The following is a 25,523-nucleotide window of genomic DNA, read 5'->3' as shown; positions in this document are numbered from 1 at the left end:
TTTTGGGCCCCGACTCGGCGTAATCCACGCACAGACTAAGTTTCAAAGAAACCTGGGCAATAATCGGATCGCGGCGCCGCTGCCCGGGAGAGCCTTTGGACATCCCGCCTGGCATGGCAGCGCCCGTGGTGGCGTGTCTGTCCACTCCACTCCGGGGGACAGACTGGAGTGGGGATTATAAAGGCGGTGGCGAGTGAGAGCCATCGCGTGAAGACCCCCCGATGTCCCCTCCCCCCTCCCCCTTCTTCATCCCCCCCCCCCCCCCCCCCCCCCTCTCTCTCTCTCTCTCATGACAGGTCACAGTCAATGTGCTGTCTATCTCTGCTCTCCCTCGTGTCAAGGTCCCTTTCGCTTCGCACACACATCCGTCGGCCAGACACACACCACAAAATGAATTTCAGGAGATGTTCGTCTATCCAAGTCTATCGGTCCATCTGTCAATCCCGCTGTCCATCTGGGAGACAGTGTTTATCTATACGCGTGCACCATGATTTATGATTCTTGAGTGTCTGTCAGTCAATTTCAGTGTGTGTCTGTGCTGTGTATACATTTCTTCCTTCTTCACCAGATGTCGTCTGTGTCTGTGATCTCTGCCTGTCACTGTCAGTGAGTGTGTGTGTGTGTGTGTGTGTGAGAGAGAGAGAGACTGAGAGAGAGATAGATCGAGAGAGAGAGAGACAGATTTGTGTACTGGTCCTCTCAGCTGGCTGTGTGTGTGTGTGTGTGTGTGTGTGTGTGTGTGTGTGTGTGTGTGTGTGTGTGTGTGCGCCTGCGGCAGAGAGAGTGGGCGAGGGCTGTCAGGCGTACAGTGTGCGCTCCCGTGACCCCAGCCGTGTGCATGCCAGCCCAGACGCTGTCTGAAGTAGCCGCGCCAGCCTCATCACCCCCCACCCCCCTCCGCTCTCCCTCTCTCTCTCTCTCCTTCTCTCTCTCTCTCTCCCGCTCTCCCTCTCTCTCTCTCTCTCTCTCCCTCTCTCTCTGCTTCCCCCCACCCGCCCTCCAGTGCAACAGAGGGAAAACATCAACAGCGTCATTGTGTGCCCACTGGCTGCAGAGAGGAGAGGAGAGAAGAGAGAGAGAGAGAGAGAGAGAGAGAGAGAGAAAGAGAGAGAGGGTTTTTGTTCTGTTTTTTCTCTCTTTCCCTTCCATGACAGTGGGGCCAGAATAGTTGTGGCATGGAGGGGGCAGTGCCGTGCGTGCGAGGGAGCAAAAGGGGACTAAATGTCCTCACTTGGGTCAGATGAGGTCAGGCCCCAAACCCACACATACACTCACACACACACACAGAGGACACTCACACCATGCCTCCGCTAATTAGCGAGACAAGGCTTGGGTTAGAGGCCTGAGCGTGAGTGTGGATGCGTGTGTGTGAGTATGTGTGTGTGTGAATGTATGTTTACAAGTCTGTGTCTGTGTGAGAGAGTGTGTGCGTGTATGTGTGTGTGCGTGAATGTAGTTTGCAACTGAGAGAGTGTGTTTGGGCTAGCATGTGTACATGAGTGTGTTATGTGCCTGTGTGATAGCATATGTGCATGAGTATGCTTGCATGAGTGCCTGTGTGTGTGTGTGTGTGTGTGTCTGTGTGTGTGTAAGGGTGCGTTTGTATCCCCTAAGCTTTGGCTCGGAAATGTTTGTTTGGCCAGGACACTGCGTGAGGACACTCAGTTAAATCTCCTTGTGTCCACACTTCCCTTGGCTTTGCAAAAACACTGGACCTTCTCTTTGTTTTCTCAGTGAGGCTCTGGAACCCTTCTGTGGCTCAGGCCATTCCAGGGCACACTTAGTGGATGTGTAACTAAGGGCTTTTACTTTGATGGGGAAAAAAAGATGTCTGACATTTTCGAAGCTTTCCATGCATCTTAGATCATAAAAGGGGATTCTGCCATTGAAGTTGGGAAAAAGTGGATCTAAAGACGCCGGCAGTCAGAACTCTCTGCAAAGGCTGTTCATCCGCCTAAACGGGCTCAGTAGCTTCTGGTAACTTTTCATCTCTCCAGAGCAAGCTTCAGGTCCTCACATCTGCGACTCTCTCTTGCGTCTTGGCGCGCAGTTGCATGACTGTGTTGATTGAATTAGGTAAGTAAGTCGTGGAAAGCCCTGCCTGTCGTTACCTTACATAAGGTCTCAGGGTCATAGGGTCAGTCAAGTTCACTCATCCAGCAGATTCCATGACAGTCTTAACGCGACACACCTTCGGCTAAAATTAAACTGATTAAACACATCTACGTACTTCTGCCGCTAGCCTCGCAGCTAGCCATAGCGTGATGGGCTCCGCCACGTGATGCAAGTGGGTGTGTGAGAGGGAGAGCGCGCTGGATAGGCTTATGCCAGCGTTCGCATGAGACACAATCAGAGTGCTGTTGCATAAGCCCCAGATCAATTTGGCCTCTCCCCGCCGCCACCAAAAGCGGCGAGCACAGACCGCTAGCGGCTAATGGCATTAGCAGAGCGGCGACTTCAGACGAGGCATGGAGGACACATGAGTCAGACTTCCTGAGGTTGAATTTCCAGCAGGTCTGTGCAGAGCCAAGGAGGCGCAAGGGCATGAGAGGGAGAGGGAGAGGGAGGAGTGCGGGCGTGGTTGGGTAATTGGGTGGTGGTGATGAGGGTGGAGCAGGCTATTGAGGTGAAGATTGGCTCTGGAGCCTCTGCAGACCCACAGAGAGGACAAGAGCACAGGCCAACACAAGAAGTGGGCTTAAGAGCCAAGCTGACGAGACAGGCTACAGACACACACTCACAAACACAAAGACCTGCACCACACACAAACACAGAGACCTGCACCACACACAAACACAAATGCAAACAGCTGCACAGAAGAACAGAAAAACAAAGACCTGCACACAAGAGGTGAAAAGGAACAGCAGTCGTGGTGACTCAAGGGTTGAGCAGGAAATACAAAGGGAGAAGCGAAGCATCACTGAGGGGGGAGGGGGCGCATAGAGCACTTACTGATGAACTGAGAGGCAGACAGCTGGGAATTAAACCCACACAATACGAGGGCCCTCAATGTAAACAGGTAATGACAGACAGGTGGGAATATACATTCGTGCACCGAGGCACTCTGTGTGAGTTCTAATGAGGCTGGCAAGGCAGACAGTAAATACAACAACAAAAGACACCCCGACCCAACCATGGCCAGAGATGGAGAGAGACACTCAGGAGAGAACAGAGAGAGACATACAGGGAGACAAAGAGGAGAAAATAGGGGCGCTGACACTGTAATCACAACAAGAGAAAGTTGTTGTACACAACAGTGAGAAATAATTAGCTGAGAAAGTAAAAAAAAGTGAAAGTGAAAAGTAGGTCACGGTTAGTGAAGACAGACAGAGATGCGGCTGAGAGCACTTCGGCGGTCAGGTCAGGTGACCCAAAAACAGGTGAAATAGGTCATGACCTCTGCGTTTCCATGGCAGCCGTGCGGTCAGCGGCTTGCTGCAGGGCTTCTCCCCGGGTCGCGATCTCGCCCTCCGCCCGCCGTAGCCTGCGGGTCAGTTCCTCCTGCCTCCGTTGCCATGCCAACAGCTGCTCCTGCAGCGCGTCACATCTCTGTTGGCACGACAACCAGCTCGCCTCCTTCTCCCTCAGGTCTTGGGACAGCCTGCGGAGGAGGCAAATGAGAGTGGAGTCTCACGACACACACAACGATTTACACCCCCGCAGACACGTACACACACACACACACACACGTACTCACATGTACACACACAGAGATAATTCACAACTTATCTCTGCAAAGCATCTCCTGCCTGCACATGATCTTTCCACTAGTGGAAGGCTCCGTGCAACTGTGTTGAAAAACCCTATTTGCATGTGTTACACGTGCCTGCGATGATTGGGACCGATTAGGAAGGCAAGCGTCGGAAAGAGCAGGGGGCTCGCCCTACGGGAGAACAGCCTTCTTCACACGGATCTGCCTCCAAACATGCTAGTTCCAAGATAAGCAGCTTCCCCAAACTGGGACTTCCTGGAGAGACTTCCCCATGTCTTTCTCTCACTCATTCAGGAATGTCCAGGAAAAGAGAAGAGGAACTACCCAATAAAACACTATACACACACACACACACACACACACTCACACGCACACTCACACGAACACCCACCCACACACACACACACATACACACTCACACGCACACACACACTCCCTAGCACACTCACACCCACCCACACACACACACACTCACACACACCCACCCACTCTCTCTCTCACACACACACACACACAGTCATCCCACCACACCACTCCATCACCAGACATTCCAGGAAAGGCTTTAACTCATTGAGTGCCAAAAACGTAATATTACGTTTTTCCTTCCCATGCGTTGAGTGCCAAAAACGTAATATTACGTTTTTCCTTCCCATGCGTTGAGTGCCAAAAACGTAATATTACGTTTTTAGCTTTTTTTTTAAATTACGAAACTAGACACTCTAACACACCTTATATGTGATTTTGGGAACTCTGTGATGAATGGAAATGAAATATATGACGATCGTGAAACTCATGAAAATGCACAATCTGGACATTTTATCTGGACATTTTATCATAACCCGGTTGCCGCTTTGGGTCGAATCAGTGACGCATGCACGTCAGGTGAAAACCAGGCCATTTTCGTGGGTCTATCACTAGGTGGCAGTCTCGCCAGGTCTCGCTGATCACTTCCCGGAAAGTTTACACAAGTAAGTAACAGGCAACAGGCAACACTAAGTAACAGGCAAAAAAACAGCGAGTTTGATGAAAACTATCCTATGTTTAGCTTGGGATTTCTCAGGAACAGAAGCGTGTAGAAATACACGGTTTGCACCCACCGAGAGCTTAAAGTCTCACCTTTTAATCGAGCTATTGTATGTGTTCATAGCTATAACACAGAATATGCTTTAGCTGTACAAAAATCATCAACAATGGTCTAGATTGCTGGCACTCAAGGACAAAGCTCCCGAAAACAGCTTGGCATTCAATGAGTTAATGGAGGCTGCGGCAGCAGCAGTGACAGCGGTGGCAGGTGGAGGAGGAGGAGGTGGTTAGTGGGAGGTGGTGTGGAGTGACTGAGCATTACCTGATCAGGGTGTTTCCTGCTGCTCCGGGGCTGAGTGGCCCACTGTGAGACATGGGAACACTACACTGTCTTATGTCACACAGCAAGGTGCTAAGAAGCCATCAGCGTCATTATGAGTCACGCAGGGGCCAAGGGCTACGTGACAAGCATCCGGAATTTATCCTCCTCTTACTCTAAATGCAGTTGGAATTGATTTACTGAATCTGAAGGCATTACTTTCATTTGAGTGAACGTAATGAATCATATGCTTGTTATAAAACAGGTCGTACTGGTGCATTAAAACGTTGTGGTCATAGTCTCAAGTGCTCTCAGTTGACCGTCGCATTGAAACGTCCAGCCCACACTGATAGGGTCGCCTCCTTTATTAGTCCAAGTTTCTTAGCGCGGCCGACTTCTGAGGAATTCATCTGAACTGCTGGTCATGGAGCGGTGATGTGTTGAAAGGACACCGTGGCAGAGCTTATGGGTGAATCATTAGTGTTTGTGATAAAAACGTGACTGGCTCTCAAAAGCTCCTCCCACACTGATAAGAGTGGAAAGGAGAAGTCCACAAGGGGGAAGGGGAGAGGACGAGAGGAGAAGAAGAAGGGAAAGCCGAAGTGAGGGAGGGCGAAAGAGTGAAAAGGAGAGGAGTGGGAGAAAGAGAGAGAGAGAGAGAGAGAGAGAGAAAGAGAGAGAGAAAGAAAGAGAGAGAGGGAGAGTGAGAGAGAGAGAGAGAGAGAGGGAAAAAGAGAGAGAGGTTGGTTGGTTGTGTGTTCTCTGTTTGTCTGTTCAAATAAACCCTACCCACCAGTGCACCCCACCATCTGCTGTTGCTGCCCTCATAGCTGACGCTGCCACTGTGCACAGGCTACGTCTGAACTTTCAAAGGGACCACAGCCTGTTCTACAGAAGGTGTGTGTGTGTGTGTGTGTGTGTGTGTGTGTGTGTGTGTGAGGGTGACTTTAGTCACAGACAGTTGGAGCCAACAAATAGGGCTTACATGTGAGAGTGACTGAACACACCTCACCTGTCCAATCGATTCCTGGATCTGTGAGACCTAAAAGATGGGCACACAGACACACACACACACTCACACACACACACACACACACTCACATCTGCCCCCCCACCACCGGCAAACTTTTTCATCTCGTCTCCCGGCCCCGGCTCAAAGAGGCCTTTCAAACAGACTCATTGTGACTGAGGTCTGCGCGCTCTCTGATATTCCGCAGGATAGACGCTTTCATGCCGCTTCAGAAGCACATCTCAAACGCCTCTCCCCGACACGCTTCTGTGGCGATCGCTCCTTTCAAACGAAAGGATGAAAAAAAAAAGACGTTGATGCATCGCATCGAAGAAGAAGAAGAAGAAGAAGAAGAAGAAGAAGAAGAAAGAGAGGCAGAAACTCTGGGGAGGGAGGAATGTGAACAACAAAGCGCAGTCATGTAACAAGTTTCTTTTTTCTCCTCCTCGTTCTTTTTTATCAGGAATGTGAGTCACCTCATGAGACGGGAGATGGCTTTCAGATGACTGAGGCGCAACGCACTCAGAATGCTGCTCTGCAAACAATCAGGCACACGCAACAACACACACCCTCAAACACACACACACACACACACACACACATATATGCATTCACCACATAACATATTTATACCAAATTACATGGCATTCTTTCTATGTACAGTGTGTGTGTGTGTGTGTGTGTATGTGTGTGTGTGTGTGTGTGTATGTGTGTGTGTGTGTGTCCTGCTGGTAGTGTTTGGTGAATGTGTGGTGAGCACACACCTCTGCAGTGCTGTTCTCTGCTCGCGCTCACACTGGATCTGTCCGCTGCGCAGCTCCTCAATCTCTCGGCTCCTCGTCCTGCCACACAACAGCCATGTGCATCATCATCATCACCACCATCATCAGAGGCCAGCACCAGTACCCATCTGCATCACCCCCCCCTCACCCACCCCCATCCCCCAACACCATCACCACCACCCTGAGCGTGCAGCAGCTAGGGGGTGGATGTCAGACGGAAGACAGCTCCAAGAGCACCCCCCTGTGCTTGTCCACCTCCAGTCCCCCACATACCCACCCAGCAGCCCCTGGCTTTGATGTTGCTGTCTGACAGGAGGGGAGCTACTGCTGCAGCACACTGATGCGTTCCATCCCCAGCAGACGTGCTGCCCCGGCTGCTCTTTACCTCGCAACCTAACAGCCCCTTCTGATTACCTTGGCAAGTCTGAGGATGGGATGGGGGTGTGGAAGGTGGGGGTAGGGGATGCTTAATGCGTTCCTGTAAGTGAAACCAAAACTGTGGTTTAAATTCCCTGAAAACAGTCATACGGATAGAATGCACCTATTACCTGACCAAAGGTCACTTTGGATTAAAAACGTATGTAACAGGAAGATACATAATCTACGTTCTGTATTAACAGAAGACATTTAAAGGTAAAAACAATTAGCCGAAGGCTTTCTGGGTATTTTGCCATCTGCAGTAGGATATGGTCATGTATAATGATGTGTATAGGTGTCTGTGCATCTGACTGAGAGGAAAACAGACTGACAGCAAAGGTCAGTTTAGGCCTCATGCTGTCATGCGTTCCATTAAGTAGTGGTTCCTGCCTGTCTGCTGGAAAAGCGTGTATGTGTGTGCGTGTGTGTTTGTGTCAGTGTGTGTGTGTAATGTGTATGGCATGTTTGCGTGTGCCTACATGTGTGTGTGAGAGAGAGGGGGCCTGCGAGATGAAAAGTGCTTAGTGTGCAAACATATTTACGTGTGTCACTCTCTTCTCTACACTTCAGCGCATTAATTCACCATAAAGCGCTCAGCCACATGTGAACGCCAGCCTAATACGGACAAGCACTATCGTGCAAGACTCGCTAACCGCCCGCTAACACACACGCGCACACACACACACACACACACACACACACTCACTCACTCCACAGCAACACACGACTCCTCCGACAAATCCTCTTTCTGGCTTTGTGGCGGCCTGGCTCGGCCGATGACCTTCCTGCCACACGCGATCAGGATCCAGGCAGGGCTTCGCATGTCTGAGCCCCAGTCTGTCTTGCAGCAGTGGGATAGCCACCCTCCCTCCTCCACCTCCTCCTCCGCCCCCTCCTGCTCCTCTCTCGCCTTACTCCCCTCGTCTCCCCGACGTCCCCCCAGGGGCGAGGAGGGAACGAGCGGCCCCGCACTTCAAAGACAACAGGAGGCTCCCCCCTCTCTCTTTCACTCGCTCCCATCCTCCCTCTCCCTCTCTCTCCCTCTCTCTCTCTCTCTCTCTCTCCAAGGTTAAGGTTCGGAGGGAGGGGAGGGGTGGGGAGAGGGGGTGGGGGTGGTCAGGGGGAGCTCTTTCCTAACTGGTGCTATTTGTCCACTGTAATAACTCCCTTCCCTCACACGCACTTCACATGATGGAATGCCAAGCGGACGTCTCTTAGCATATCATCAACATTGCGGCCGGAGCCACGACAGAAGGCCCCGACGCCACAGAGACAGAGGGAGAGAGAGAGAGAGGGAGAGAATGAGGGAGAGAAAGAGGGAGAGGGACGGAGAGAAACAGGGAGAGAAAGAGGGAGGAAGAGCAACACGACCAGAAATCAGAGAGGAGGCATAGAGATGAAAGCACGGGTAAATCTCACCCCTACTCTTGCTATCTCTCAGACAGGGTGAGGCAATGTGTGTGTGTGAGTGTGTGTGTGTGTGTGTGTGTGTGTGTGTGTGTGTGTGCGTGCATGCAAGGGTGGCAGGCGCTATCTGACTTGGTGATTTGGTGTGTTATGGTGTGCTGTGCTTCTCCTTTCCGCAGCTTTTTTTCCCCCACGCCGTTGTTTATTACTGTAGCCAGAAGGTCCAATGGAGCTCCGTGACACGCTTCTATCTGACAGCGGGTTAAGATAACCTTTTTATTTCCCCTGGATTCCTGTGACACAGGAGATAAGGCAGTGCTGAAGAGAGGAGTGGAGGGGGTGGGGTGGCCAGAGGTGGGAGCTGCTGAAAGTGGAGGTAGTGGATGGGGAGAACAGCACAAAAAGAAAAGGACCTTGAAAAGGAACTTCTGTGAGAGCAGGGAGAGCAGGAACTCAGAGACCTTCTCTTGACTTCACTCACTGACTGTGTCCATGATCTGTCCATCACATTCACAACTAACTTACCTAACTGAATAGTATACAGTCCTCTTTGATGCTTTTTCTTTTTTCTAACACGTTTTTCACAAAAGTGTCGGGTGTTGCGTGCACTTGGTGTTGCGTGCACTGCTAGTGTGCCTCTTACCTACAAAGCCATGTTTACCACCCCATCACTCTCAATCACACTCTGTCACTGTCTCTCCCTCCCTGTCTCTCTCTCTCTCTCTCCCCCGTCTCTCTCTCTCTCTCTCTCTCTCTCTCTGTTCATGTCTCCCTCATTTCCTCCTCGTTCCTCTGCCTCTGTAATTACAGATGGCCCTGTTCTTTTGAGGTTCGCAAAAGGGAAACAAATGGCTGTGGAATCCCTGGCATGCCGAGGCTCTTTCTCCCAGAATGCAGCAGGCTGCAGGCTATGGCTCCACCTGGCCACCTGCAGCTGGCTGGCTCTCCTCCGTTGGACACCTTGCCTGTGGTGGTGGACGTCAGAGCATGTGTGTGTGTGTGTGTGTGTGTGTGTGTGTGTGTGTGTGTGTGTGTGTGTGTGTGTGTGTGTGTGTGTGTGTGTGTGTGGCTGGGGAGGCGACAGGGCCCTGTGACGCTGGCAGCCTTGCCGATGAGGCGTAACCACCAGCGCGGCTCCACTCCATGTACTGCCAGGGCCGCAAGTAAACACAGGTGACATCACATCTCCAGGGAACTGAAAACCAGTACACACATCAAAGGGCTCGTGGGCTTGCGGAAGACTTTTGCATGCGTGCTTGAGAATGTTTCAGTGCGTGTGTGTGTGTGTTAGGATACACAAGTCAAGTGTTAAGGCAAAACACAAATTGATGGCACGGTCTGACTTCTCATAGTTTAAACAGCTCTCCTCCAACGTACTCCACTCATCTGTTTATTTACATTTATCACACTTTGTTCTAAATGATGAGACAGAGGCCTCCAGCTAAAAGCTCTCAGGGCCAGATGTACGTACATTTGCGAACGTAGCGTTATCAGTGCCATGGACAAACTGCAAATAACGAACGCTGTCATACGTGGTATTTATCAAACTTTCACTTCATCGGGTAATCTGCGCCTTTCTCCACCCCCTACCGCAATTTATGAACGTCCACAACTGAACGTCATACAGTAGCCTACATACAAGTGCAGTTCAATGAAGTTAACTGATGACAACATTAAAAAGAATCAAACGTTTAGCGATCATGAAATAATACAATACATCAAAAAATGTCAACAAGCAGGGAGATAATGAAGAACAGGAGTTCTACACAAACTACTTGTGCACGTAGGCTATGGAAGATTGGTCAAATCTAGCAAGTAGGAAAGTTTAAGTGGATGACGTGAAAGTTAAAGTAAGACATTCGAAAGGCCAACGAAAGTTAAGGTTGCTTTTGATATAGTACAAAGACGCAAAACTGGTGCTCTAAATAGCGATTCTGTTGTCTTTGAAAGGTTCTGTTATTAACGCATTTAACCTCAATTTGGATTAACACCTGCTTTTACAAGGCGGAGATATTTAGGTGCAAAATAGACGTGCGCTTTCACAGGCAGTTTTTGTACATACCACGGAATACACAATTAGGCGCTCTTTACACTTCCCCTCCCATCTCTTTATTGCAAACTCCCACTTTGCCCTTGACCCTCCCATGAATGCATATGCATGACACAGAAAAACACAATTTGCCATTTTCAGCTCCCTCAACAGGCAGTCTGCGCCTTTACCTCAGTGCGGCCTGTTTGTACGTACCTTCGCCATGATTTTACGCGCACGTTGTGAAACAAATAGGCCTGAAGTGGGTGCAAAAGCGTTAGTGCATCTGGCCCTCAGTGTCATGAATGCAAACACATCAGTGGCGTGCGCTCCTGATAGCTGCTGGCTCCAGCTTTGGAACAGTGTGTCTGTCACAGCCCTGGGCTTCTGGCTATAGTATCCACACATTCTTGTTCAGCTCTACTCACAGTAGAGGCTCCAGGATATGCAAGTGCATGTGCAGATGTGTACATGCATGTTCTCAACCAGTCTGGCGCAGACTACTTTTAGACAGGCAATACGGATTCCCTAACAACTCCAAACATTTGTGTGCGCAGGACTGGGAGGTTGTTCTCACGACGTTGTGTTGGTGTCAGTGTGTGTGTGTGTGTGTGTGTGTGTGTGTGTGTATGTGTTTAAGGACATGTCTAAGTGTGTTTTTCAACAGAATAAGATGAATTCAGTGCATGTCACCATTGCCATTAAAGAGATCATGCGGGGCCGTCATAGCAACCAAATTTGTGTTTACCCACTCCAAAGCATGCCTCTCTAAATTAGCCCTAACCACTCTTGACAGGTTGCTGTGTTTCTACGGCAACAAGCAGACTCCTCAGCACACCAGATGTGGAAGAAGGGAAGGTTAGAGGTCGACTGGTTGTTATGGTAACACCGTTTGCACACAAACACAGATATGGCCCTGATGATGTGATAAGCTTTGGCACAGTGCAAAGCAAGCACAATGGACACAGGTAAGGTGGGGAAATACCTCAAAAATGAACTTTGAAACAAAGCGCTCCAACTCCCAGAAACCAAACAAAGCAAACTAACAATTACAAAAAAAAAACGAAGAAGAAAACTACAAAGCCAGGCTCAGTCTCCTCTTATGGGAGGAGTTCAAGAGTTCAGACAGCGCTGGTTATGCTGCTCTGGGCCGTAATGGTGGGAGCAGCAGAAGCAGAGGTCTCTGGTGGTTTGCACGGTGCACTGTGAAGATGAATGGCCTTCTCCTCCCCAGGAGTCAGGACACAGAGGATAAATCCTTTAGCGTGCTTTTTGCCGCTTTTTTCCGCTGGCGTGCCATGCGACAGGAAGACATCAGGGGAGCATGCTTAAGTCTCCCTCCTCGTCTATGTATAGAGGGGGTGCATTCCGTGCTAAAATTCTAAACGGAAATCAACTCCATCCCTCTCTCCCCTCCTCCCCTCCACCTCCTCTCTGCCTCCCTTTTCTCCCCATTTAGCCCTGTAGTGGAGAGCACGCGTATATGGAGGTCAGCTGTCTTTATTAACTCATGTGGACTCCGGTGGACTGCTGGAGATGGAGGGGCCACACCGCACGCATCTCGGCCCCCTCGCCGCCGTCTCCCACGGGGCCGCCACACGCGGGGCTCCCTCTCTCCGGCTGTCACATCGCATCGCACACGCGTCACACGGACTCGTGACAGCTCCGACTGACCAGGAGGAGAATAGCCTCTTATCTTTCCTACCAGAGGCAGTGGAGGAAATAAAGAGGAGGATTGCTGGGGAAACAGGGTAAGAAAAAAAGAGAGAGAAAAGGACAGAAAGATATAGAGAAAGAGAGAGAGACAGCTAGAAGGAGTAAAGTGGCAGGCGGGGAGAGACAGGGGGAGACTGAGCGAGCACTGGGGACAGAGACTAGCACAAGTGGTCAGTGTGAGTATGAGGCAGATGAGGTCGGAAGAGGAGCCCTGCTAAACGGGAGCTGGACGGCACACACAGCCTGGCATTTGATGTAGTGAGACTGGACAACTGGCATTTGATATAGTGAGACTGGACAACTGGCAAGAGGGGGGAGAAGGAAAAAATATGACCGTCGGAGCAGTACAAAGGAGGAATGGAGGAGAGGAGAGTCTGCAGGGAGCGAGACGCTAATCTAGAGCAGAGCAGCGCTTAAGCCCAGAGTTAGTGCCGCCGACGCACCCATAGGTCAGGGAGCTGTCTGTTTTCTTGTGTCATAACAACTCTTTTCTCGTGGAGATGATTTCCAAATGAGTCTAATTTTAGCTCCGATAAGGCTACATTGCTCGTGTCAGCCCGGCGCTCGTTTTTTTTTTTTAATGTGAGAGGGAAAGACAAACACCTTTCTATGAATCGGACTTGGCTGAGTGACTCGGAGGGAGATAAATGACCATTATCGCACACATGCCTCATTTAACAGCAGCAACTCCCCAGCCTCTCAAACACCCACAAATCTGTCTCAAACTGCAAAATGAGTGGGAGAGAGAAAAGAAAGAGAGAAGGGAGAGAGAGAGAGAGGGAGAGAGAGAGAGTAAGAGAGTGTGAGAGAGAGAGAAAGTGAGAGAGAGAGGAGGGGAAGAGTGGGAAAAAAGAGAGATTGCCTGTTTTTAGACCGTGTCGAACGGCCAGGTTTTATTGCTCTTGGCAGTGGCCGGTGAGTGCGGAGTGTTTGTGGAGATAAATGGGGCTTTAAGCGCGGTCCTGACCAGGGGCCGGCGCCTCGGCTGCACTGCAGCGGGAGCCGCTAGGCTAAGCTCCTGAGGCAGAGTGGGCACGCCATACAGGAGGACTAGGGGGGGCAGGATCCGCGAGTGATTATGTGTGTGTGTGTGTGTGTGTGTGTGTGTGTGTGTGTGTGTGTGTGTGTGTGTGTGTGTATGTGTGTGTGTTTGTGTGTGTGTGTGTGTTTACAGGGTGAGGTCACACGGCACCTGGAGTTGACATGTCCCAAAGGCGACGCTGCTCGGGTGACAAGCATGCCAGAGGGCCTGGGCCCTCACGCTGACCTGCCACTAACCTTCCTACACGCATTCCACCTGGCTCAGCATCTCATGGGAGTGCTAACATGCCTCAGTGTGTGGGTGCGCACATGAGAGTGTGAGTGTGAGTGTGTGTGTGTGTGTGTGTGTGTGTGTGTGTGTGTGTGTGTGTGTGTGTGTGGGCATGTGAGATATTTATGCTCAGGTTTGCAGGCATTTGAGTCTTTCTGTGTGTGGGTGGCAAATTTGTATGTGTGTGCGCGTTGAGAATCCAATAATACGTGACTGTGTGTGTGTGTGTGTGTGTGTGTGTGTAACTGCTTTCCTATCCTGCCTGGGGGACTAAACATTCTTGTGTGTGACCATACATGCGTAACTATATGAGACAGGCAGTGTGAAACAGTGTGTGTCTGTTTTTATGTGTGACTGTGCATGTCTTTGTGTGTGTGTGTGTGCGTGTGTGTGTGTGTGGTGGGTGTGGGTGTGGGCGCGCACCTGTGCGCACGTGTGGATACATGTGTGTGTGTGTGTGTGTGTGTGTGTGTGTGTGTGTGTGTGTGTGTGTGTGTGTGTGTGTGTGTGTGTGTGTGCATGGATGTTTTGCACTTACTGTAATTGTTCCTCTATGTGCTTACAGTCTGACTGGCTCTTCTGAAGATTCAAATTCACACTTCTCACTTCCTCCTTCATCCCTGCACATGCAAACACAAACAATAAGTCACTCACAAGCAAACTCCCCAGCCACCAATTACAAGGCACCTTCATTCTTAGTGACCCTCCAATCCTAACAGCCCTTTTAGAAGCCACATGTAAATACCTTTCCTCACATTTTCTCCTACGCGCTCCTAATGGTTACGTTCGCCAGCTACCTTTCTACTCTAATAGTGCACTGGATCATGGTGTACTGTATCATCCGAGTTCTCTTGCTCTCTCTCTCTCTCTCTCTCTCTCTCTCTCTCTCTCTGTCTCTCTCTTTTCTCTCTCTCTCTCTTTCTCTCATTCCTCCCTTTCTCGCCACCTGTTCGCCTGTTATCATTCTGCAGGTCCCTCTGGTTACAAACGCAAATACAAAAACCAAACAGCCTCGGCGCTGAGAGGCGCGCCATTAATCACTTCAGTCTGCCGACATCTGATGCCTGCTGCGGAGGACCCGAGCCCTCCCCGTCTCACGCCAGCAGCACAGAAGGCCTCATAAAGAAGACAGGAGAAGAAAAGAGCAGGGAGATCTGAGCCAGACAGAGGGAGATGGAGAGAGAGAGAGAAAGAGAGAGAGAGAGAGAGAGAGAGAGGGATGAGAGAGGAGTCTGTGAGACAGATTATCACTGGCACTACTGTGTACTGTGAGGCGCTGCTGGCTGGGTCATTGGTGTTCGCCGGGCTACTGACCGACTCCCCCAGGGGGAGAAGAGGAGCTGTACAGGTCGGCCCTGGAGCAGCGAGCGGGGCTTAATCTTTGACCCGATGTCTCCGCACAAACCTGCCGGAGACTGACTGGCGCGCCGGTGAAATGTGTCCCTCCCCGTGTTGCTGATGACTCTCCAGGGGGCCCCATCACCTGATTCCCCCCAGCAGCACCCTCCGAGCAGGGCCCTCAATCTCTACAGCAGAGCGCAAAAACACGGCTCTTAAAAATGCAGTGCACTCAAACACAGAGAAGCTGAAAACTGAAAAACAGAAACAGATGGCGTGACACACAAACAAATACACACACACACACACACAAACACACACACACACACACACAGAAATGTACAGGTACAAACTCCCACCCTCATACCCATAGACCTGCAAATACTGACGAGCTGACACAGCACGCAGACACACAAACACAGACACACACACACACACACACACACAGACACAGACACAGACACACACACACACACACACACACACACTGAGAGCAACCAAAAGAGCACTCAAATGGAGTGGCTGAGTGGCTGGCCTGGGTCGGAGCGGCGGAGCAGGAGCAGGAGCAGGAGCGAGTCAGCCTGACCTCCAGCTCCTTTCTCCTAATGATTAGCATTTCAGCCCACTGGACCAAAATACACAGGGGCTGACAAGAGGAGGAGGACAGGAGAGGAGAGAGAGAGAGAGAGAGAGAGAGAGAGAGAGAGAGAGAGAGAGAGAGAGAGAGAGAGAGAGAGAGCTCTACCTACACGTAACGACAGAGCTTAAATATGAAGTCTAAATAGTGGCAGAGAAGACAATTGTCAAATTGCCAAGTTTGTGATTGTCATATTTACACAGTCTACTACTTCTATCAATATGGTGTTATATTAACCAAAGCCTTGAGGAAGAAATGCCTTCATCCAGCATCCAGCCATGCATCCATGCGTGAGTGCACTAATTCCTTGGCCACCTGAAGAACGCCTCTTCAGAGTGGTGTGACGCCAACCCCAGCCTCTCCTCCACTCAGACGCCTTAACAGCCGGATTGTTCTGGAACACTCGGCCGGTGCCAGCCTCTGCCCCCTCTGTTCCTGACTCAATGGCACTTGCTTTTCTTTTTCGTTTTCCCCCCATCTTTTCTCTGCCCCCTCTCTCTTTTCTGCGGTGGCCAAGGGGGGGGAGTGTGCGTGGTGGGGTCTGTGTGTGTGTGTGTGTGTGTGTGTGTGTGTGTGTGTGCATGTGTGTGTGCATGTGTGTGTGTGGCAGAGTGCATCTGAGAGCGGCTCATGGAGACGGGTCTTTCAGGAGAAAGTGCTCTCCACTGTGTCAGCCTGACATTTTCTCTATGGGGCTAAAGAGGCCCAGGGAGGGGAGGGCTCTCTCTTTTTCTCTGTTTCTCTCTCTCTCTCTCTTTCTCACTCTCTTTCTGTTTCTCTCCCTCTCTCTTTCTCTCTCTCTGCCTTTCTCTCTACAGCAATATGCTGATAATTGCTTTCTGGTCACTGTGACATGACCAGGCGAGGTGGATAGCTGAGGCTAAGACAGCACAGGCACACACACACACACACATCCCTATACACATACGCACATAAACACATGGCCGATACACACACACACACACACACACACACACACTAAAAAACACATACACATTAACAGATACACAAACACGCTTAAATTAATAGTTATGGAGCCCAGGAGTTGTAATTGCAAGATTTTCTTTTTGTCATTAAAGATTTTTTATAAAATCCTATGCTTACGCTTTGTGTGCTTGTTTTTTGAATCATGTTGTCATTTTAATTACAGATATTTCGTTCCTACATTTTCCTTACAGGAACTAGGAGAGGCAGCACAAACAGACAGTTCAGTAAAGCTGGAAAGTTTGGCCATTCACCAGGGGTCAGGAATCTTTTTAGCTGGGAAAGCCATAAAAAGCTAATTTGATACAAAAAAATCACACAGGTCAGGTCGACAAATCCTGTGATCTGTGGCAAATCCTAGTGAAGACGTTCTACTTGTACCTTTATAATCACACCCATCAAAGTGAACTGTGCCATGACAGACTGAAACACACTTGAAGCCATGTGCTATTGCCCAACGCCAAGGGTTGCATCATGCAGCCTTGCATTCCGAACAACACCTCAAAAAAGTAGGGTAGACCCTCACCAGGGGTCAGGATCATTTTTAGCCCAGAGAGCCATAAATAGTCAACATTTTTAGATTTTATTTGTTATTTGTAGAGTCTGAAGTTGACATGACAAAGGCCCGTGTCAAGCCACATTGTTCAATAAAATAATAGTTAAGGTGAAGACTGAGGTTAAACTAGGCTTTATCATTTAGAAACACAATTGCAGCTATTGCCGTTTTATTTTCAATTAATACGATAGTGTAATCGCCTTTTAAGGCTAGTGTAATTTTAGCCACTTATTTACTGTGATGAAAAACCTGCTCAAATTTCTCCATAGGTTCCCAACCACTGCATTAGATGTTCCCCTTGATCAACAAGTCAGAAACTAAACATTGTTAAAATACAAATGACCAAAGTGATTTTTCATAGACTAAAAGACTGTAGCTGCCATTTTGTAGGCAGTCCGTACGCACTCAACATGACAGGATGTAGACTGGAGTTTGTGAATATTAGGTTGTAGCGTGTTGCCTCCCTTAGCCTACTATGTTTGGAAATAGCTGTGTTTTACTGTAACAATGACTCACTTGTGACTTAATGATCAAGGGAAATTGTGTGTGCAGCATTGTAGCCCAAGTTGCTCTGTTGTGCTGGCCTAGGTCCTGTGTCTAAAACATGGGAACAACATCATTAAGATGAGCGCACGATCTAATTAAAACGAGCACATGATTAAGTCAAATTAGAGCACATTTTAATAAAATGAGCGCATGTTTTAACAAAACGTTCTTTCGATATAAAGAAAAAATAATGTTGCAGTGACAGCTCCTGGGCTCCATAAACAGGAGAACTGCTTGGCACTGAGTTTATGCAATAACAGCAAGCCCCGACCTGCAGAATGAATGTGCAGTCTGACAAAGCAGCCAGGTCATCATGGCAGTAGTGATTTTCCAAACTTTCTTTCCCCCTCTTCCTCCACTCCCCACTGCACTCGCTTTCACACACTCACACACACACACACACACACACACATAAACACAGAGACGTGAGGTCACAGAAGCTGCTTCTGAAAGGCAGCTCAAAAAAGGTCGTCTTTCTTGGCTCGCTGACAAGAGAAACATTTCACAAGTGTTTACTGTGTGGCAAGAATTTCAACAAGATGATAAAGACAGTGCAGGGAAACAGACGAGAATGTGTGAGATGGTTCACCTTGCATACCTGTCCCGCTTTTGCTTACTCTGACACACACACACACACACAGGCAAAGACACACACACACACACACACACAGACAGACACACACACACACACAGACACACACACACACACCAAATGAAAGTTCACATACACAGATTCACACATAGACTGTGCAACACTGTAATTACACACCTGTAAAACACCTTCCCACAAACACACGCGCACACACACACACACACACACACACACAGACACAAACACACACACAGACACATGCAAACACAGTCCCACACATTCTCACTCCCTTATGCAAGTGTACGTTATAGGAGGATATTAAGTTTCAGCCTTTGTGCTATTCCTGGAGACCTGATGACACCGTGTCAGAGAGGTGTAAAGAACCTCCCAGCATAGAGAGGGGGGCATAGGTGTTGTGTAAGTAAGCATGTTTAAAATACATGTGTGTGTGTGTGTGTGTGTGTGTGTGTGTGTGTGTGTGTGTGTGTGTGTGTGCGCGTGCACGTGCTTACCCATATGCCTGTATGCCAAGTCTGTATGCCAATCTAAATCTGTGAGTCCACTGGCAGCAGCAATGGTGAATGTGTGTGTGTGTGTGTGTGTGTGTGTGTGTGTGTGTGTGTGTGTGCGTGTGTGTGTGTGTGTGTGTGTGCGGTGTGTGTGTGTGTGTGTGTGTGTGTGTGTGTGTGTGTGTGCTGTCTCAGTGTGGTGTCAGGACAGGCTCACACTGGGCCCTTGACTCATGCGAGGAGCGTTTCCCAGGGCCGCCCTGTGACATTTCAAAGCAAAACATTCACACCATCCCAGTCTCCACACGGCACTCCACACTGTACACAGCGCCCAGAGGAGTCGCAAGCAAGAAGCCAAACACACGCCTGTCTACTAAACTTCACACGCGCACACATCTACTGTTCTCACACACAAACACACACACACACACACACATCTACACATCTTCACATACATACACACACACAAACACACACACAAACACACACACACACACACACACAAACACACACAAACACATCTACTGTACACACACACATACGCTTATATTTACTGTACACACACATACACATGCCCACACACGCATATACACACACACACACACACACACACTTATACACACACACACTTGCACATACACACATGCACACCCTGTACATGTCTCCCCACAACAGACGCTGCTCAGACATCAGCTGCTCAGAAACAGCAGGGGACGACAGACAGTGTTGGACAGTGTGGCCATTTCTCCCGCCACACATATGCATTCTGAGCACAAACAGTTCAAGTCTGTGAGCGTTTTTTTTTTTTCTCTCGCTCAGGAATGTTCCGGCATGTTTGTATTGACATACTTGAGATTTGGGAGAGCACATGACATGACCACCGTCCCAGAATGCATTCTTGTTGGAGTGGGGTTTTGAGAAATGGCCAGTGTCTTATCCACTCATGTGGAGCTGTCACAGAGATATGTGCCCATGTGGGCATGGTGAAATAGCCTGGTGTCACCAGGCCCCAGTCCACTCCGTGAGCAGGGTCAGACCACACTGCCCTGGGAATTGTTTCCAGTTGTCGTAGCCTAATGGGTGTGGACTTTGGGTTAATTTGGAAACCAATGGACCAGCCTATAACGAATGGACATTGTTGACCACTGAGGGATTGCTAGGCTCCCTGCTTAGCCAGGAATGAGGTAAACCCTTTTCCAAACCCCGCTGGCACTACAACTCTATGATGTTTTCTGGCATTTCTGCTGCTATTGTTTGTTTAGCTTTGTCTAACTGTAACACAACAGTCCCTGTTGTAACTACATTTCAAACAAACGCTTGACCCCACCAATTCATCTCGCAAAGAGGGCTTCCAGAGGGCTATAATCCCAGTGAAAACTGTGGTGGGACCAAAAGGTTATGGACAGAGCCCGGCCAATGGTGAACAACAGCCTTACACACACACACACACACTCACACACACACACACACACTTATGCGCTTCTCACACTGAAGGCAGCTTCCACCTCAGGCTAGACCAAAAAACAAGCAAAGTGTAAAAGTATCACACACATTTTCCTGCCGTTGCCTGATTCAAAGCGTGTGTTTGTTTGTTTAAATGCATTTGCAGGTTCAAACCGGGCATACGTCTAACAGGAGCTAGCCATGTCTTTCTACATTGCTTACACAGTATTGCTATGTACAGTACATGGCAAGTATGTGCCATGTCCAATATCCAAAAAAGTCACATGAATTTCCTGTAAGGAGTTCAAATGACTATGTGCTGACTAAGCTGGCCAGTGTGTGTGTGTGAGCGCGGTGTGTGTGTGTCTGTGTTGGTGTTGGGATGCGGGTCGGTGCTGGTGTGCTACATACGCTGCACGTGTATGTGGGCCTCCTGAGCCAGGCGGAGCTCCGCCTGCTGCCTGTCACTCAACTCTTGGAGGCTCCTCACTTGCTGCCGTGACGATGACAGACACGCCTCCAGCTCAAGCACCTCCCCCTGCAGCCTACCAAGCTCTTCCTGCTTACTGCCAACCACCTGCTGGAGTTTCAACAGGTCTGGGGAGACACAACAATAGCAACAACAAACACACAAAATGAGGATATACTCTCTCTGAGAACAATGGCGTCACATACAGTACAACAAGGCTATTCTATGGGATATATGAGTTTAATGTATGGCTTATTGATATGTGCGTGATATATTTATACTGTATAGTTGATCGTATTCAATATTATACATGTATAAAGACATATACTAAAATAAGGGTTGACAGCTAATATGAAAATATTGATGAATCATTGGGAGTTGAACAATCCAACTGTGTGCTTGACTTCAGTAGTGACTTGTTTGATGAGTAAGGACACACTGCTCCAGTGTGAGAAAATGCCCAAGCGCTTCAGTATCGCCGCTGGCACAGCTCTTCACGTCAACACTATTTGCTAATCAAACGGCTAAACAAAAGCAGCGGGGAGAGACAAAAGAGACGGCAGGGTTGATGACTGACAGCGTTGGTTCAAGATGAGGTCTCCCCCAGACTGCCAGCTCTCCCAGTCGGCTCTCCTCCAATGCATTCTCTCTTTCTTTTCTTTCTTTCCTTCTTTCTCTCTCTCTCCTTCCCTCTATCTACCCTGGCACAGATGACACTGCTGTTCACCTCATGGAGTTGACTTGACGACAACCAATGCATGTACTACTCACCTTTAGACACATAGTGGCCATTTGTGTGTTTTAGTGTGTGTGGAGGAGCTTTCCTACACTTCCTCTCTATTAGTCACCGTGACACAGATCAGTATCTGGGGACCATAACCAGCAGCAGACGGCACTATTGCTGAGTAGTTTATGTAACTGAGATCATGAGTCGTGATTCAGAAGTGCGACCCGAGCAGAGTCGTGTCTGGTCCAGTGGGGTGGAGGTGTTTGCCTGGCGGGGCGCCCTGGCTGATCTGGGTACAGTGGCGTGCTCCTGTGAGCTGGAGTGGTCTGGGCTTGTCTCTCAGCAGCTCCATGAGATCATAATTAATGTGCGAGGAGCAGCTGCTCCAGTCCCTAAGGCAGCCCCACCACAGCGCCGCACCGCACCGCTCGCTCTCACCACTGCCCAGCCCTCCCCAGCCTGCCCCCAACACTCACCCCAACCGGAGCTGGGACTAGGCACAACTACTGTCAGAACCAGAACTACTGATAGAACCAGAACACAACGGTTGCTTTGCCTCTTATGCTGACTTTTTTCCCTTAGGGTCATTCCACGTCAGTTCAACCAGGGCCCACGCACTTAGGTCTCAAAAAATTCTGAAAAAATTACCAGGTGTACCTATGTTACCCAGGAGACACACTGTAAAATTACTCTTATGTAAGATCAATACTTTCCAAGATACAGCCTTAATAATATCTTTCTGTCTTCTCTTCTTTTCCTCCCCCACTCTCTCTCTCTCTCTCTCTCTCTTTCTCTCTCTCTCTCTTCTTCAGTGTAACCACAGAAAGCTGCCAGACAGGTAACAGCACATAATTACACACCCACACCCATATCAGTTTGGCCTTCACCTGCACACAGAGTCACACACAGGTGAGAGTAAAGGGCAGGCCATCTTTCTCTCTCTTTCTGTTTCTCTCTATTTCTTTCTCTTTTCCTCTCTCTTTCTTTTTTTCTCTCTCTCTGCCGCTCTCTCTCTTTCTCTTTCTCTCTCTCTCTCTCTCTATTTCTTCCACGTTACAAATAACCTTAGTTGGTTTGGACGTAAATGGTGTGTGGGTAAAGGCTTGATCCATTTTTCTGATGATGGAAGACTGATTTTTAAATGGTGAAACAACAATCTGTACCACTGCTTTGCCGTGTGTATTAATGGGGATTGAGTAATTGATCCATAGTATGGTTCAATAAAAGGGATTTTAAAAGTCTATTTCTCTCTCTCTCTCTGCCTCTCTCTCTCTTTCTCTCTCTCTCTGCCTCTCTCTCTCTTTCTCTTTCTCTCTCTATTTCTCTCTCTCTTTCTTCTTTCTCTCTCTCTCTCTCTGTCTCTCGAAGTAGTATCTTCCACCATGGCTGACACATGACGAGCCCACGTGACCAGATGCCGAGTGAGAAGTAGAGGCGTAAGCGTCAGGTCAGCAGAGCTACAGTAAACATACCTGCGCACTGTCTGAGCAGCCCTCCCTGCCCCGTGCACTTGCTCAACTCTGCATGACGCAGGAGCTACACACACACACACACACACACACACACACACACACACACACACAGACCCACACACACACACACACACACAGACCCACACACACACACACACACAGACCCACACACACTCAGAGAGGAATTTGGCAGCCAAGAGGAGTGTGCAGTCTTCAGAGAAGAGGTGGATCAACCACAAGCTTTTTTTTTTATATATATACCTCCAAAGAGCCACACCTCGTAAGGGTGAGACTGAGGTGAGCCATGTCACCTGAGAAGGGTTGGGCATCACACAGCCAATTACCACTGAGTTCATAACATTCAAAAGACAAGTCAGCTGAACAGTGCATATCAACAATGGACTTCATATCAACAACGTTCACAGTTCAATGCAGGCTGTAGACTGCAATGTACTTCTCATTAACAGTATTGAAATCCCTGTCTGTTGTGGTATATAGTTTTTCACAATTGCTAAAACACATTTTTTGATACCGTCCACCCTTTTCTCAAAATTCACCCCCATTCTCAATGCTTTATTTTTACTTTTTTTTATTTCTGAAATCGTTTTGCTTTGCTTTGTTTTGTTTTGTGTTTTAGATGCAAAATGCATTTACTCTGTTGCAAACAATGAAACTTTCTCCTGGAGTAATTTGGGCTGCCCTGAAAACTGTGTTGTGTGTGTAATGACTGCTCAGAAGTGTTTTAATTTTTACTGCTTTGCGAATGATTTACAAAGGTTGTCACAGGTTTTGTGAATGTAGTTTGAGATTTGGGGTTTGTTACAGTGGAAGGTTTAAAACAAATAGGTTCTAGCAATTGTGAAAAACTGTAACACTATGGATTATGGAACATTATGGATCAGTTACCATAGATAATGTTCCTTAATATCACTTCATCACAATGTACTTAATGATAACAGCGGTCAAAGAACAGTCTACGGTAAATGATCAAATAGTTTTATGGATGTCTGACTACGTCAAAACTCAGCTCTCAAAAATGTTTGTAGAGATTGCATGTTTCACTAACACACTTGCTGACATCAGCAAGATGCAAACACATGAAGACAAACATCCTGACACACACACACACACACACACACACACACACACACACACACTGACTAGAGACAGAACCCAGAGAGTCCTCTCGGAGGTCCATTAGAGTAGAGTAATCATATCGCCTCCTTATCATTACATAGCAATTATCTCAGCGTTGGGGGGAACAGGCTGCCCTCTGTGATAAATGCACTGGGAGATTTTGTTCCAGCGCTAAAAATATATTCCCTTCTATTTCCACTGCAACCATGTTACTATGATACCATCTTCACTAAATGCAGGTTTCATACGCCTCAAGCAAAGACCAAACTCTCCACACAAATTTGGGATTGGCAGTTGAATCAGTTAAACCTGTCAATCTATAAACGCTTCCAGCCTTTGGCCTATGTGTTTGTTTGTGTGTTTTTGTGAGTGTGTGTGTCAGTTTGCGGTAATTAGTTCTCACCTGCCATTGCAGCTGTACTGCTTTGCACGACCTTGCCACTCTGATCTTCCCAGAATGCTTTGAGGTGGCTGAGGTGAGTCCGTAAGGTCTGCAACTCTTGATGAGACGAACGCAGCACACAGCCTGACCTCAGCAGAGCCTGCTGCTGACGCTTGCACCTCATACTGAAATAAACACACACACACACACACACACATACACACACACACACACACACACACACACACACACACACACACACACACACACATAAACACACATATACACACACATATACCTACACATGCCTGCCGCCCCGCACACCTCTAACACAAACACACACACATAGACAGGCAACTTTAGAGTTTATGCATCAACAAGGCTAACTGATGACCCTACATTCATATTTGCATGTCTATCTGCGGTGCAAACTCTACGCTCTGCCTTCACTGTGGGAACTTCTGGGAAAACAAACTCAAAACCAAAGCAAAACCAGAATGGAAAGGCTCCAAAAGCCAAGCCGTGAGAGTGGATGGCGTGTAACCTTTAGGGCCTGTAAGATCATGCTGATCCCGAGACCAAAGGGCCGCCTTCCCTCCCCAACCTCAGCTCTAAAAGCACAGCGGGCGTCTCATTAAAGTCTTACTGGAGTGGAGTATGACATCAGGTCAGGGCAGCAGCCGGAGAGCAGAGCGAGGTACACACCGAGCGTCACGCTAAGTGTCTCTGCGACCACTTTAGCCCGGGAGAGAGGGAGCGAGAGAGAGAGAGGGAGAGAGAGAGGGGGAGAGAGAGATAGAGAGAGGGAGCGAGAGAGAGAGAGAGAGAAAGGGAGAAGGGGAGAGAGAGAGAGAGGGAGAGAGAGAGAGAGGGAGCGAGAGAGAGAGGGAGAGAGAGAGGGAGAGGGGGAGAGAGAGATAGAGAGAGAGGGAAAGAGAGGGAGAGAGAGAGGGGGGAAGGGAGAGAGAGGGAGAGAGAGAGAAGATAGAGAGAGAGGGAAAGAGA

General features: G+C 48.8%; 1 protein-coding gene across 1 annotated transcript in view; it reads right to left on the bottom strand.

Moving 5' to 3' along the window:
• Window positions 1-24,702, bottom strand: part of lekr1 (Leucine-, glutamate- and lysine-rich protein 1) — a 41,374-nt gene extending 16,672 nt beyond the window's left edge. The window contains exons 1-6 of the mRNA XM_076283117.1: window positions 24,540-24,702; window positions 22,394-22,414; window positions 20,743-20,928; window positions 14,265-14,346; window positions 6,828-6,905; window positions 3,398-3,601 (exon numbers count right to left, since the gene is read on the bottom strand). Of these exons, the coding sequence (XP_076139232.1) occupies window positions 3,398-3,601; window positions 6,828-6,905; window positions 14,265-14,346; window positions 20,743-20,928; window positions 22,394-22,414; window positions 24,540-24,702 (734 nt within the window). The remainder of the gene's footprint in view (window positions 1-3,397; window positions 3,602-6,827; window positions 6,906-14,264; window positions 14,347-20,742; window positions 20,929-22,393; window positions 22,415-24,539) is intronic.
• Between the last annotated feature and the right edge of the window lie 821 nt (window positions 24,703-25,523).

This window comes from Alosa pseudoharengus, unplaced genomic scaffold (genome assembly GCF_046254945.1).
Source record: "Alosa pseudoharengus isolate Yale_2024_CS ecotype anadromous, Long Island Sound unplaced genomic scaffold, YU_APseudo_1.1 YU_APseudo_1.1_scf_13, whole genome shotgun sequence".
In the NCBI taxonomy this organism is placed as follows: domain Eukaryota; kingdom Metazoa; phylum Chordata; class Actinopteri; order Clupeiformes; family Clupeidae; genus Alosa; species Alosa pseudoharengus.
The sequence above is the reverse complement of the archived record's forward strand: the minus strand, read 5'-3'. Positions and strand labels throughout refer to the sequence as shown.